This window comes from Pantherophis guttatus, chromosome 7 (genome assembly GCF_059756535.1).
Source record: "Pantherophis guttatus breed Tessera chromosome 7, ASM5975653v1, whole genome shotgun sequence".
Classification (NCBI taxonomy): domain Eukaryota; kingdom Metazoa; phylum Chordata; class Lepidosauria; order Squamata; family Colubridae; genus Pantherophis; species Pantherophis guttatus.
Window position 1 is genome coordinate 90,733,092 of NC_142069.1, and position 15,891 is coordinate 90,748,982.

At 42.7% G+C, this 15,891-nt stretch overlaps 1 protein-coding gene across 8 annotated transcripts in view; it reads left to right on the plus strand.

Moving 5' to 3' along the window:
• The window catches only part of ITPR2 (inositol 1,4,5-trisphosphate receptor type 2), a 184,234-nt gene that overhangs the window by 60,960 nt on the left and 107,383 nt on the right, over positions 1-15,891 (plus strand). For 6 of the 8 annotated variants that reach the window (XM_060694915.2, XM_060694909.2, XM_060694913.2 and 3 more), the window contains exon 10: positions 12,895-12,939. The exons of the other annotated variants lie outside the window; for them this stretch is intronic. In XM_060694915.2, coding sequence (XP_060550898.2) covers positions 12,895-12,939 — 45 coding nt within the window. The remainder of the gene's footprint in view (positions 1-12,894; positions 12,940-15,891) is intronic. 8 annotated transcript variants of the gene reach the window in all.

The following is a 15,891-nucleotide window of genomic DNA, read 5'->3' on the forward strand; positions in this document are numbered from 1 at the left end:
TTGGGGGCCAAAGTCTTTGAGTGGGTCCTCAGTGCTCTCTGAGCTTGGTGGTTTTCCTGCAGACGTTTCATGACCCAACTAGGGAACATCATCAGTGCTAGAAGGGAATGAGGTTTGTGGAGAGGAGGAGGAGGAGGAAGAAGAAAAAGATTATAGGATCCTTGGTGCTCTCTGAGCTTGCTTTTTTCTTGCAAACATTTCATTACCCAACTAGGTAAAATCATCAGTGCTAGAAGGGAGGGGGTTTGGGAGGAGGAGGAGGAGGAGGAGGAGGAAGAGGAGGAGGAGGAGGAGGAGGAGGAGGAGGAGGAGGAAGAGGAGGAGGAGGAGGAGGAGGAGGAGGAGGAGGAGGAGGAGGAGGAGGAAGAGGATGACTGTGGGGGTCCTTGGTGCTCTCTGAACTTGGTGGTTTTCTTGCAGACGTTTCATTACCCAACTAGGTAAAATCATCAGTGCTAGAAGGGAGGGGATTTGGGAGGAGGAGGAGGAGGAGGAGGAAGAGGAGGAGGAGGAGGAGGAGGAGGAGGAGGAGGAGGAGGAGGAGGAGGAGGATGACTGTGGGGGTCCTTGGTGCTCTCTGAACTTGGTGGTTTTCTTGCAGACGTTTCATTACCCAACTAGGTAATATCATCAGTGCTAGAAGGGAGTGGGGTTTGTGGAGAGGAGGACGAGGAGGAGGAGGAAGAAGAAAAAGAAGAAGACTATAGGATCCTTGGTGCTCTCTGAGCTTGCCTTTTTCTTGCAAACGTTTCATTACCCAACTAGGTAAAATAATCAGTGCTAGAAGGGAGGGGATTTGGGAGGAGGAAGAAGAGGAAGAGGAAGAGGAAGAGGAAGAGGAAGAGGATGACTGTGGGGGTCCTTGGTGCTCTCTGAGCTTGGTGGTTTTCTTGCAGACCTTTCATTACCCAACTAGGTAACATCATCAGTGCTAGTCATTTCAACCCTGAGCTACAAATATTCTCCTTTATTGCGGTGGTGGGATTCAAATAATTTAACAACCGGTTCTCTGCCCTAATAATTTCTTCCAAACAACCGGTTCACCAAACTGCTCAGAAAGTTAACAACCGGTTCTCCCGAAGTGCTGCGAACCGGCTGAATCCCACCAGTGCTTTATGGGTTATTGACTTCTGCCTGAAATTCTACGTCCTTAATTTTTTTTTGGAGCGGTGGAAATTTGGCAAGGTCATAGAGCCAAGGTTCATCAAAACCTCTGAACTGAAAATCATCTTTTTTTTTTTGTTCTATGATGTCCTTCCAGCTTGAGGGACAATCACCAATTCATTATGGAGTGGGGTTTGTTATCAGTATTTAAGCTTCACCTTCAGTATCTGTGGTTCTACCGTTGCAAACTGCCCTGATCCTTCAAAAGAGTAATTGACGATAAAAAATAGAACGAAATTAGATGTGTTTGCATTTATATCTAACCCTTTGGTTATGTTGCTCTCCTTCATTATCTAATGGGGAGGGGGAGATATCTTAGCATGATTACGTGGGGGACATATTGCAATTTCTTTGAGACCAGAAAAACCGCCCAAAAGGAAAGAGCAATTTGCTTTTCTCTTAAGAAGATAAACTATAGCAGAAACAGGAAAAAAAAAAAGAACAGATAATATCAGAATTTACAGGAAAAGCTGTTCATGAGGCCGGGGACAGAAGCTTGAGGGTATATAAAGAGATATAATCATAGGAAGAAATAACGCACAGGGCGTAGTAGACATTAAAATGCTCAAAACTGATCAACCTCACAGGATTAAAACGCACATTATAAGGATTTTAACCTCTTTATATCGTTTCATGCGTGGGACGCGGAGGCTCAGGGCCTAAGACACTGAGCTTCTCGATCAAAAAGTCGGCAGTTCAGCGGTTCGAATCCCTGGTGCCACGTAATGGGGTGAGCTCCCGTTAGTTGTCCCAGCTTCTGCCAACCTAGCAGTTCGAAAGCAGGTAAAAAATGCAAGTAGAAAAAATTGGGACCACATATGGTGGGAAGGGAACAATGTTCCGTGAGCCTTTGGCGTTGAGTCATGCCGGCCACATGACCATGGAGACGTCTTCGGACAGCGCTGGCTCTTCGGCTTTGAAACGGAGATGAGCACTGCCCCCTAGAGTCGGGAACGACTAGCACGTATGCGCGAGGGGAACCTTTACCTTTTACCTATCGTTTCATGCATTGTTGCAGCCCACGGAATACTTTGTGAAATCCATACAATGTGAGTTCCATCAGATTTGAGCATTTTAAATTATATATATTTGTTCCGGAGAGTTTTTCATTTCCTTTTCATACGGGAAGTCCTCAACGTACGACCACAACATGTCTGTCGCTAAGCAAGATACTTGTTCAAGTGAGTTTTCGCCACATTTTTGCGACCTTTCTTGCCACGGTTATTAAGTGAATCACAGAAGTTGTTAAGTTAGTAACATGGTTGTTAAGTGAATCTGGCTTCCCCGTTAACTTTGCTTGTCTGAAGATCTCCAAAGGGGGATCAGGTGACCTTGGGATACTGCGACCGTCATAAGTACATGCCAGTTGCCAAGTGTTTGAATTCTGATCACGTGACTATGGGGATGCCGCAACGGTCTTAAGTGTGAAAAACAGCCATAAGTCGCTTTTTTCAGTGCTGTTTTAACTTCGAATGGTCACTAAATGAACTGTTATAAGTCAAGAACTACCTGTGTATCCGTCTAATCAGATTTAACTTATTCTTGACTTCCTGGGGAATATTTATTCCTTGGAAATAAAGAGATTTATAAAAACCTCTCCTTTTTTCTTTTAATTCCACCCAGCGTAATTAATTCCAGAAATCAATTCATCCGATGAATTAATTCATCGTGGCCAGATACAGGCCAGCTGTGTTAGTTCACTTTAGAAGTTGCTCCAAAATATATGTTTGGAATGGAACTGATTGTGCAAGAAAAAAAAAAAGAACTAGAACCTTCTTCTTGTTTCTTCCGTCAACTTCTTCTCACAACTCTCTTTTGCTGCAGACTTTATTCTTCCAACTCAGCTGTCTGGATGTGAGTTGGATCAGAAGAAAAATGGCTTACGGGAGCTAAGTGTTTTTTTTTTTTACGCTCTTGACTTTAAAATGTGCTTATTTCCTTCTTGGAAAGCTGATTTAATAAGGAAATGTCGTTGCCGATCAGAGGTGGTTTCAGCCGGTTCGTACCGGTTTGGGTGAAGCGGTTGTGGAGATCGCGGGTGGGCCCGCCTTCCCGCCTCATCTCTATGCGATCCTATTTAGGCACGTTTTTGAGGCTGGGCTTGAAAACGTGCCTCGAAAACATGCATGGAAGATGCGCGAGCGAGCAAAGTGTATGCACGAACCGCTGCTAAGAATATTAGAAACCCACCGCTGTTGCCGATATATATATAGGTCGATCTTTTTTCAATGAGACTGTTGGACGGCTACAAATCTAAATGTGCCAGCCATGCTGCAATGGCCCCATTCATCATGGGAACGTCTATTTTCTTTCTTTGTCCCTCGTTGTGGCGTATATGACCTCAAATTCTTCCCAACCTCTAAGATCTTCGATTTGACCCATTCAAATTCCCGATTAACCCTGAAAAGTGTTGGATAATCTTGGACCAAACGTGGTCTCTCGTGTGAGTGTGCACGAAGCGAACTGGTTGTAACACCAATTGAAAATCACCACTGCTCAGCAGGGCTCAAGGAAGGTTGGATTTAGTTTGCTTGTGGCCATGTAGGGATTCTAGGCTGATGCCTCTTTTCACTCCGCCCCAGTCTGTCATTCCTTCTCCTACAGAAAAAATCCTTAACAGACCGTCTAGCTCAACTTGTTTAATTCAGGATATCTAATAAACTAACCACAGAAACTGATCATCATCTAACCAGCTTTTTTTGAGAGCCTTCAATGAGAGGTTCTCCGTTGCTGTTGTCAGCCGATGGTCTCAATGCTTATTTCCAGGAAATTTCTCCTAGCTTTCAGCACGAACGTCCTTCCTTTGAATTTCAACGTCGGTTGAAATTCGGTCTTGTCAACCGTAAAGAGCTTATCTAGTCACACCAAATGTTTTGTCGGTGGGGTTGAGGAAATTTGCGGGAAGGGCACTACGGCTGCTCAATTTTTCCTTGTGCTCGTCTTTTTCATAGCAACATAGTTCAGCGTTTTCTTGTTGCTGGAAAGAATGAACATGGTGGTACACCTGAACGGATTGGATTTTCGTACAGAATGAGGTTGTCGAAATCAAAACATTGTGAATTTGATCGACGCGGAGCCCTTTGTGTGACGCCGATAACTTTCTGAATGAGAGACATGCAAAGAGGTGTCCATTCTTGGGCCCATCACAGCTACTTGCAAAAAAAATGTTTTGCTTATTTTTTTTTAACCGGTGGCGCAATCAGTAAAAAGGAAAGAAGAAAATGTAAATGTAAAAATGTGCCTTCTCATTTTTCCTTCAACGTATTTTTTTTTATTTTTTTATTTTATTTTTATTTATTTTTATATGCCGCCCTTCTCCGGAGACTCAGGGCGGCTTACAATGCGCTAAGCAGTAGCCTTCATACTTTTTTGTATATTTATACAAAGTCATCTTATTACCCCCACAAACTGGGTCCTCATTTCACCCACCTTAGAAAGGATGGAAGGCTGAGTCGACCTTGAGCCTTGGCGAGATTCGAACCTGCAGTAATTGCAAGCAGCTGGATGTTAAATGCTGCCTTAGTAGGAGGCATTAGCCTCCTACGCCACTCAGGCTCCAGTTACAGTATCAGTTAGGATCTTAGGAGAAGTTCAAATTCAACTAATTCCACACCTTCATGCATAATAACGTTTTGAAAATTGATGGATAGATTAAATTTGTATGCAGGAGGTTGGACTAGAAGACCTCCAAGGTCCCTTCCGAAGTCTGTAATTCTGTTTGTAGGCCAGCCATACCACCAAAGGTGACTCTAGGCTTACAAACATTGATTAAAACACACTATAAAACATTAAAACAATAGATAAAGAGTTTAAATTTAAAATGCAGTTAAAGTAAAACCATAGAAGATGACCAGGCTTTGACTGAAGGCGAGGTCAAATGCATCATAAGTTTGGAGTCTTTATCTAAAAGACTTTAAGTCCAGCTGCCCTTGACGTTTGTTGACTCTTATTTGGTGCCAATTCGCCTCGAACGTTAGTACTTCAGTTAGTACTACTTGGGTACAGAGAGCATAAAATAAACTTGTAGTACTTTTGAGCTCTATCCTGATTCCTGACTTCTTGCACCTGACATAAACTAAGCAGGATGGAGAGGCAGGGTGAAAAATACGGATAGAATAGAAATAGAAATGGGAATACAGGTAATCCTTATGATCAAAACGGAGCCCAAAATTTCTGTTGTTAAGGGAGACATTGGTTAAGTGAGTTTTGCCCCATTTTATGACCTTTCTTGTTAAGTAACCACTGCAGTTGTTAAGTGAGTAACATGGTTGTTACTTTGAATGGTCCCTAAATGAACTGTTGGGAGTTGAATGCTACCTGTATTCTTCATTGGCCAAGTGCAATTGGACGCACAAGGAATTTGTCTCCGGTGCAGAAGCTCTCACTGTAGATACAAACCACAAAGTGGTAAGGGATAGATCATAAATCGTTAAGATGCAATCATCAATTGTAAGATACAAACAACAAGTGATCAATCATAAGATGCCAACAGGAGAAGGTAGTAGGAGAGGGGGAAAAGATGAGGAATGAGAAGATGGAAAGGATTATAACAACACAGCCCTACTACATGGTTAAATATCTTTAGGCCTAAGATGGTGCTATGGGAATTAGGTGTTTAGCAGAGTGATGGCATGGGGGGAAAAGCTGTCTTTATGGCTACAGGTAGCCCTCGACTTACAACAGCTCAAAGTGAAAAAAAGTGACTTACGACCGTTTTTCGCACTTACGACCATCGCAGCATCCACCTAGTCACAAAACATCGGATGAAGAATTGTATTTGCACAGCCCTGGAAAAAACAAGGAAACACCTATAGAAGAAGATGTAATTAAAAAAAAAAATACCAGACTGTGCAGAAATGGACAGATTGACATTAAAGATAATCATTGGTTGGATAATCATCATCATCATTTAACCACCCCATAATCCCTTGCGGGGTGGAGTCTGGGCAACTGATTGGAGCTAGCAGAGTGTTTACTGGCCGGATGCCTTTCCTGTTGCCAATGAGGAGTTTTATTCGGCAGATATATTCTCATTGCACCCGGAGAGAGTTTTATTTTATTTTTTTATGTTTTAAAAAAAAAACCATCGGATGCTTAGCATCTGACTCCTATTTATGACGGTTGCAGGGTCCTGTGATGGGGTCTTGTCTACTCCATTAGCCACCCCCGAAGTGCCACCCCCCCCCCCCCATTGGGATAGTCCAAATATCGGAAAGCAAAACGGAGGCACCTTTAATATGCAGCAGCTAGACTTTAAATACATCGTTTGCAAAGAGAAAAGAGACTGTTTTCCTTTGGGTTTGCAGATTTACACACGAAAGAGCAGACTGCGGCAGGGATTATCAACAGCGTCCCCCACACACTGCCGGTTGTTTGTTTTTATTCTGATTAAAGGCCCTTGCAGAATCCGCGGAACAAACCAGGGACGACTTGACTTCCTTACCTTTAATCTGTCGCCCTGTCGTGTTTGGGGAATTTTTATGGGAGCCAATTTGGAGTTTTGGAGATGAAGAAAATGTCTTCTTTGGCTGGCCCGATTTTTTATTTATTTATTTATTTTTTGGCCTGGGATCATAGCTCTTCTCTCTCTCTCTCTCTCAGAGCCCTTGATGTCATTTCTAGAGGTAGCGAATGTTTTGTTTGCTCGGGTTACGTAGGTCTCCCTGCCAAGAACAACAGTCTGCTTTCAGCTTTTTGAACATGTCATCTCATTAAACCTTCCTGGGTCAGGAAATGCCAAAATTGCGCCCTGTCTCTTAAGTGGGTTACGTAGGCCATCAATCTTCAGGACGTCTTGCAAAAAGAGGTTGGGTGGAAGCAGCAGAGGAAGGTGGAAAGTGTTGAGCGAGGAAAGGAGAGGAATGCCGACAGCCGTGCCTAAAACAATAAAAAGAGACTTCGAAACAAATGGACAATCACAACATTATTTCTGACGCATTGCTGAGGTCTATTCTATTCTATTCTATTCTATTCTATTCTATTCTATTCTATTCTATTCTATTCTATTCTACATTCCATTCCACTCCACTCCACTCCACTCCACTCCACTCCACTCCACTCCACTCTTACTCTACTCTATTCTATTCTATTCTATTCTATTCTATTCTATTCTATTCTATTCTATTCTATCCTATTCTACATTCCACTCCAATCCACTCCACTCCACTCCACTCCACTCCACTCCACTCTACTCTTACTCTACTCTACTCTTGTTCTATTCGATTCTATTCCATTCCATTCCATTCCATTCCATTCCATTCCACTCCACTCCACTCCACTCCACTCCACTCCACTCTTACTCTACTCTACTCTTGTTCTATTCTATTCTATTCTATTCTATTCTATTCTATTCTATTCTATTCTATTCTATTCTATTCTATTCTATTCTATTCTATTCTATTCTACATTCCACTACATTCTACTCCACTCCATTCCACTCCACTCTATATTCTGTTGTATTGTTGTATTCTACTCTGCTCTGCTCTGCTCTACTCTACTCTACTCTACTCTACTCAACTCAACTCTCCATTCCAATCCATTCCATTCCATTCTAGAAGCAAGGAACTGGAAAATATTTCTCTGCAAATAGGTACCATTCCAGTTAGCATTATTGATCGCAGTGTCCTTAGTCTTCAGAAGTATTTGGACTCTGTTGTTTTATGTGAAAAACGAACAAACCCAGCTTGTTTTGTGAGCCTTGAAGCAATTAAGCCAAAGGTATTAAACTCTGTAATGTGTGGAGAAAGAAACACATATTTTCACTGGAATGTTGGAAGCAATTTAGGCCCATCGGTAATAAAACCATCAGGCACACAATACAACTTGGAAGCCGCCAAACGAGTCTGAAAGCAGACAATTTTCCACAGAAAATGTTGAGTCTGGAAAAGTTGGCAGGTTCTTTTTCCACCTCGCGGTTAGATCCCATCTTGGAGAAACGCAGCATGATGGACTCTGAATGAGCGTCCATTTCACCAGTGTGCAAAAACTAGTGTTTTTATTTTTAATTTTTTTTTAAATATTAGTTTTCTATTAAATCTTAGTGCTTAATGAGCATCGTGTTGTCTGGGTAATTATTGCTTAATCATTATAAATTTTACAATCTTAATCTCCACCTCTTTTTCCCAGCCACTGGTAAAATAGATTCCATGTTTGATAATAATCATCTTTCTGTTTAATTTTCAACATCCATCTGTCCATTTCTGCCCCATCGAAAATCTTCTTGGCTATCTCTTCATCTCGTGGCGTAACTTCATTTTTCCAGTATGGTGCCAATATAATCCTCGCTGCTGTCAAAACATGTAATATTAAATACATACTTTTCTTACCAATTTTTTTCCTGATATTATACCTAATAAAAAAACAGTTCAGGTTTAAAATCTAGACCTGAAATATAGCTGTTAATTGGCACGTGGTGCAAACATCCTTTGACACCTACAGTAGTTCCCAAACCATTTTGGGAAAAGTGTATTTTTGAAGTTTGATGGCTAATAACACCACTTTTTTTTATTTTTTGGAGTTTCAAGAGAATCCTATTCCACTGCCGGAATGGCCTGGGAATAGCCCAGACCTTCACCCAATTGAAAATCTATGGAGCTGACTAAAGAAACTTGTTAGTCAGAAGCGACCCAGCAATAAAACCCAGTTAATAGAAGCCATGATTCCATCTTGGTTTCACATTATAACAGAACTAAAAGACTTGGTTCACCCCATGGGAAGACGTTGTAAGGCCGTAATTCAGTTACCCAACTAAGTATTAACTGACATGGAGATAACTTTTGTATATCTCGTTCTTTCTATAGTGATCATTTTTGTATATCTTGTTTTTTCCTACATACTTCGCTTTTCTTCTTTGTACTGTAACTGCTGTTCTAATAGCAAATCCTTCATAAATGTTATTACATTGCATTCTTGATTCAATTATCTTTCCATCGATATATAATTTTATGGTACTACTCCAAAAAATTAAGTGGCGTTATTAGCTAGTTTGAGAAAATACACCTTTTCCCAAAACGTTTCCACAATTTTGGCCATTACTGAATCTAGAAGTTCTGAGCGGGTACCAGTGGCTTTTCAAGGACAGTTTAAATTGTGGGATTAATTTGAATTTCTAAATGGTTTAGAAATTAGGAATCTGAGCCATTCCTGTTACGAATTTTGGGTGCTTGATCTTCAATAGAAGGCTTTTTTGGTACCCATGGAAAGGGAACTTTTCCTTCATGATTGCCAAATTCTGAAGTGTGTCCCTTGGAAGGTGCCTCTTCCTTTCCCTCCTTAAGTACAGGGAATTCATTTAGTGACCATTCAAAGTTACAACCTCTTGAAGTACTTACCTGTTATTCCTTTAGCAAGAAGCCAGAAGTGCTCGATACGAGAAATCCCAACATCCAGAATTCTCGTATTCGTCTCCCAACGAGAAAAAGGACATGATTTCCAAAACAGACGAGGGATTTTCTAAATAATAACAAGCTGTCCTCAGTTTACAACACTCCATTTAGTGACTGTTTGAAGTTAAACAACACTGAAAAAAAGTGACTTAGGATTCAGGGATTCAGCCGGTTCGAGAGAACCTGTAGTTAAATTGCCGGCTAGCTCTGCACCGACCTGCCCCTTCCAGGAATCCCTACGGGCCCCATTTTGGCTCCCAAAATGCAGGGAGGTGTACTAGGCCCAAAATGGCGCATCCCACCCCCCCGCGGCCTATTTTTGCTCCCAGGGGGATGAAGGGGACTGAGTACTGCCTGTCACACCCCCTGGCCACGCCCACCATGGCCACGCCCACCCAGCCGGTCATTAGGGCAGAGAACAGGTTGTTAAATTATTAAAATCCCATCATTGCTTAGGACCATTTTTCACACTTAATAACCATTATAGCATTCTCGTGATCAAAATTCAAACGCTCGCCAGCTGACTCATAGTTGTGACATATTGCACAGTCCCCGGATTGTGTGTGTGTGTGTGTCACGTCATCCCCCTTTGGCGACCTCCTGACAAGCAAAGCCCACGGGGGGGGGGGAAGCCAGATTCGCTTAACAACCGTGTGACTCATTTAACAACGGCGCCGATTCACTTAACCGCTGTGGCAGGAAAAGTCGTAAAAACGGGGCAAAACTCCCTTAATTTAGCAACATAAATTCTGGGTTTCCATCGTGGTCGTAACCCGAGGATTACCCTGTATTCAGGGCATCCCCTAAAGATGCATTTCTTTCGATGAGCTTTTAACGGCAAACGGAGCTGAACGGGGGTGGGCTGCTAGCGGTTCACAGGGGTTCGGGAGAACTTCTGGCTAAGATTCTGTGCAGTTCGGAGAACCCCCAAATCCCACTCCTGCCTGGCCCCACCCACCTCGCCCTTCCCCTCCCAGGAGTCCCCATGGGGTCTATTTTGGATGCAGGTAAGTGCAGGGCATCCGTGGAGGCTCGGAGGGCGAAAAACAGGTGTACCGGAAGTTCGGGAAGGCCAGAAATGGGCTCGTTTCCGGCCTCCAGAGGGCCTCCGGAGCCTGGGGAGGCCGTTTTCACTCTCTTGGAGGCTCAAGAAAAGCCTCCGAAGTCCGGGGAGGGCAAAAATTCCCCCCACCCGCCGTGGTGCAGGAGGCTGACTAGGCCACGCTCACCATGGCCACCCCCGCCTAGCAAGCAGTCAGAGAACCCTTTGCTAAAATTTTTGAAGCCCACCCCTGGAGCTGAATATTAATTTTATGCTTGGAACATTTGGCCTTGGTCTTTTTTTTTTTTAAAAAGAAAGTTTTATTCATTGCCTCGTGTGTCCTTTCTGAGGAGAAAAGCAAGACCGTACATTAAATCAGAAAGTCAATACAATAATCACATATCCCATTTTGTTTTGTTTTTTTCCTGCCAAAGGCCCAAGGTAGCCTTCCAGCTGTAGGATTCCCAGGATAAAAAAAGTTTATCTCAAGTTTTTTATTTATCGGTAGGATAAAGACCTCTGCGAAATGAATGGCTAATTTATTGACTGTACTCTGTCTTAAGATATGTGTATTTGCTTTTCGGGAAACGCCGCCTGGCCAGCCGGATCGGAGTTGTTCTTGAAACATGTTTTTGTTTGATCAATGAAGACCTTTAGGAGTCAAGGTTACCTGTTATGTGGTTTTTGTTTTTGAAGCAAATCTCTGCCCCTCCACCCCCCTCTCTCTCTCTTGCCAAGTTTATCTTGAACAAATAGATGAAAATTATGTCGGCAGGAGGCAGTGAAGACTCGTTGAGTCCTTCGTCTTGTTCCTGGCACGATGTCTGTAAAGCAGAGAGACTGATATATTTATAGGTGGCTGAGAGTGAAAGAGAGAAGAAGAGAGAAAAAAGTTATTATTAAAAGAATCGATAGTTTAAAAGAACTTGGGATCTAATTTCATTATAGATTTTATTTGAAATGGCTTTTCAGTTTAAGCTGGCCAAGCAAAATCTTCCTTTCCTTTCCTTTCCTTTCCTTTCCTTTCCTTTCCTTTCCTTTCCTTTCCTTTCCTTTCCTTTCTTTTCCTTTCTTTTCCTTTCCTTTCCTTTCCTTCCCTTCCCTTCCCTTCCCTTCTCTTCCCTCTCTTCTTCTTCCTTCCTTCCTTCCTTCCTTTCTTCCTTCCTTCCTTCCTCCTCCCTCCCTTATCAGTGTCTTTCCTTTCCTTTCCTTTCCTTTCCTTTCCTTTCCTTCCCTTCCCTTCCCTTCCCTTCCCTTCCCTTCCCTTCCATTCTCTTCCCTCTCTTCTTCCTCCTTCCTTCCTCCTCCCTCCCTTATCAGTGTCCTTTCTTCCCTTCCCTTCCCTTTCTTTCCCTTTCCTTCTCTTCCCTTCTCTTCCCTTCCCTCTCTTCTTCCTCCTTCCTTCCATCCATCCTTCCTTCCTTCTTTCCTTCCTTCCTTCCTTCCTTCCTTCCTTCCTTCTCCTTCCCTTATCAGTGTCCTTTCTTCCTTTCCTTTCCTTTCCTTTCCTTTCCCTTTTCCTTTCCTTTCCTTTCCTTTCTTCCTTCCTTCCTTCCTTTCGTGTGAAAGCCCACTCACATTGCCGGATTATTGTGGGGAAAATACGAGGCAAGAAAAAAAAATTGGGAAAGTTTGTATCGATAGAAGAGGGGATTAAACCATGGGGTCCTTGATGCTCTCTGAGCCTGGTGATTTTTCTCGCAGACATTTCATTACCCAACTAGGTAACATCCTCAGTGCTAGAAGGAGGTAGAGTTTACTCTCATTTTATACGCTGGTGGCTTGCTCTGTCAATGTTGGTGGGAGTGTGGTTTATCTTTTTGGTGGTCCTTTGATTAGTTATTGTTTTGCTGTCAGTTTGTTTGTCTGAGTTGGTAGCTCCTAGGCTGGAGTATTTTAGCTTTCTGACTGTCTCTTTTGAATGGTTTGTAGATGTTAGTTAACTCTATGTGCCTGTTGATGGCTGATTTGTTTGAGTGCCAGGCTTTAAAGAATTTTCTAATGTTTTTGGCCTTAGCTTGGTCAAGGAAGCACTAAAACACTCTCACTAATACTATCAGGACAAGCCACTAGTCTATAAACAGCCAGCAAACCCCACTCCCTTACTAGCACTGATGAGATTACTTAGTTGGGTAACTAAACGTCTGCAAGACAACCACCAAGCTCGGAGATGGCCAAGGACTCCACAAATCTGCTTGTAGCTAGCACATTTCTCAACCTTCTGAACCTGTATTTACAAACTCATTTTAACACCACCTGTTAAAAACCATTTCTAAAAATGCTAATAAAAGTATTCTTTTGCAGCTAAATCCTCACTATCCAGATGGCTGCAGTGGGGAAAAGATTCTGGTGAGTCCAGCACCTCTAAATAAAATGTGGCGAAACGTTTCTCCTGTGAAATCATCTTACAAAAGCTCTGATATTGGAGCGTTGAAAACAAGCGGCACTTCTTTTGTGTTCAACATTTTTTGGGGGGGGGACACACACAAAACTAGACGGTTATTTAAATTGATTGGCCCTCCAAGTCTGATCTGTTTTAGGATATGGGGAGAGCAGAGGGTGTGAAAGCGTAGGGTTGAATTGGTACCAGTGGAATATTTCTCAAGCGTTACACGGCATCTCAGAAACACAGTGAGGTATGGTCTTGGTTCATCTTCCGAGCATCTTTCAGGAAGAGGTTGATGGACAAAGGGACTTCCCTAATTAACAATTCAGTTTGTACCAATTGAAGACAGTATTTAGAATAGAATAGAATAGAATAGAATAGAATAGAATAGAATAGAATAGAATAGAATAACAGAGTTGGAAGGGACCTTGGAGGTCTTCTAGTCCAACCCCCTGCTTAGGCAGGAAACCCTAAACCACTCCAGACAAATGGTTATCAAATCTCTTCTTAAAGACTTCCAGTGTTGGAGCATTCACAACTTCTGGAGGCAAATTGTTCCACTGGTTAATTGTTCTAACATTCAGGAAATTCCTCCTTAGTTCTAAGTTGCTTCTCTCCTTGATGAGTTTCCATCCATTGTTTCTTGTCCTGCCTTCAGGTGCTTTGGAGAATAGCTTGACTCCCTCTTCTTTGTGGCAGCCCTTGAGATATTGGAACACTACTATCATGTCTTCCCTAGTCCTTCTTTTCATCAAACAAGACATACCCAATTCCAGCAATCATTCTTCATATTCCCCTAATCCTCTTTGTTGCTCTTCTCTGCACTCTTTCTAGAGTCTCAACATCTTTGTGGCTTGGGGGTTGAACTGTGGGGTCCTTGGTGTTCTCTGAGCTTGGTGATTTTCTTGCAGACCTTTCATTACCCAACTAGGTAACATCATCAGTGCTAGAAGGGAGTGACATTTGTGGAGAGGAGGAGGAGGAGGAGGAGGAGGAGGAGGAGGAGGAGGAGGAGGAGGAGGAGGAGGAGGAGGAAAAGACTGAAGTCTCCTTGCTCCTAGTGCCCTCTGAACTTGTTTGTTTTCTTGCAGACGTTTCATGACCCAGCTAGGTAACAACAGCGCTAGAAGGGAGCGGGGTTTGTGGGAGGGAGGGAGGGAAGGAGAAGGAGGAGAAGGAGGAGGAGGAGGAGGAGGAGGAGGAGGAGGAGGAGGAGGAGGAGGAGGAGGAGGAGGAGGAGGAGGAGGATTGTGATTGTGGAATCTTTGGTCCTTTTTGAACTTGGTTGTTTTCTTGCAGACATTATATTTATCTAAATATTGTCCAATTTCTGTTCTACGAACCCTAAATCTTTTCTTCTCCAACTCCTTTTCCTCCCTTCCAACCATTGATACAATTTATTCCATGTTTCAAAGTATTCTGTCTCACCCTTATTTTTAAGTTATAGTCTCAGCTTGTCCATTTCTGCACAGACCAAGATTTTCTTTATTATTTTTTCTTCGGGGGGGAGGGGGATTTCTTCCTTTTTTCCAATATTGCACATAAATCAATCTTTCCACAATAGTTGCACGCCGCTGTAGCAAATTTCTCTAAAAGGTATTCCCCTTAAATTTTTTGTGGGGTCCAACTTCAGCTGTAAATCTTTTCTTACACAGATGACACACAATTCAGCATTTCTCTACTCCTGCACAAACTTATGGTTTTGGCTGTTCCCCGGCTTCATGGCAGCCATTTTGACTGCCGCTGCTCCTAGTCTTCAGATGAGGGGGTTTTCTGAGTCAGGGAGAGGAGATGCGGCTTACTTCGACCTGCAAGGTGGTTCCCCTATGCTTCACCACCCCTCCAAGGTGGCTATGGCTCCTAGTGAAGCCCCCGATAGGGGGAGCTCGGAACGGACCCGCAAGAGGTCGCAGATCTCGCACCAAAAGTGTTGGAAGTTCAAACCGGAAGTCACATAAACCAATCTTGCTGCAGTTATAACATGCAGCATTAAGTATATCTGTCCTATGTCATATTTCTCTTTTGTGATTCTTAGTAGGAATAGTTCTGGTTTCAAATCTATATTTTGGTCTAGTATCTTTTCCAACCATGTCTTTATCTGATGCCAAAATTCCTTAGCTATTGTACATAACCACCACATGTGATAAAAAGATCCTATAGGTGAGTTACATTTCCAACATTGTGGTGATAAATTATTGTTCATTTTTGCTAACCTTGTAGGCAGAAGGTGCCACCTGTAGAACATTTTATATAAATTTTCGCATCCAAAGAACTTCGGAAGACACAATGTTCTTCTTTCTTGTCCCCCTCTCAATCCTCTTTCCAACCTGTTCTTTCTGCTCGATACAACAATGACTCACCAAAAATACGATGAGTCACGCATGAGTTGCAAAAGTCTCTCAGGTAAAGTTCAACAGCCAGGAGGACAATTACAGGTAGTCCTCGACTTACGACCACAACAGAGCCCAACATTTATGTTGCAAATGTTAGAAAGCTCAAACTGCCCAAGGAGCTGCTGATCCAGTTCTACAGAGGAATTATTGAGTCTATCATGTGCACCTCCATATCTGTCTGGTTTGGCTCTGCAACCCAACAAGACAGACACCGACTTCAGAGGATAATTAGAACTGCAGAAAAAACAATGGCTACCAATCAGCCTTCCATGGAGGACCTGTATACTGCATGAATCAAAAAGAGGGCTGTGAAAATATTTACAGACCCCTCGCATCCTGGATATAAACTGTTTCAACTCCTACCCTCAAAATGATGCTATAGTCCAGAACAACTAGACACAAGGACAGTTTTTTCCCCAAACGCCATCACTCTGCTAAACAAATAATTCCCTCAACACTGTCAAACTATTTACTAAGTCTGCACTACTATTAATCTTCTCATCGTTCCCACCACCCATCTCC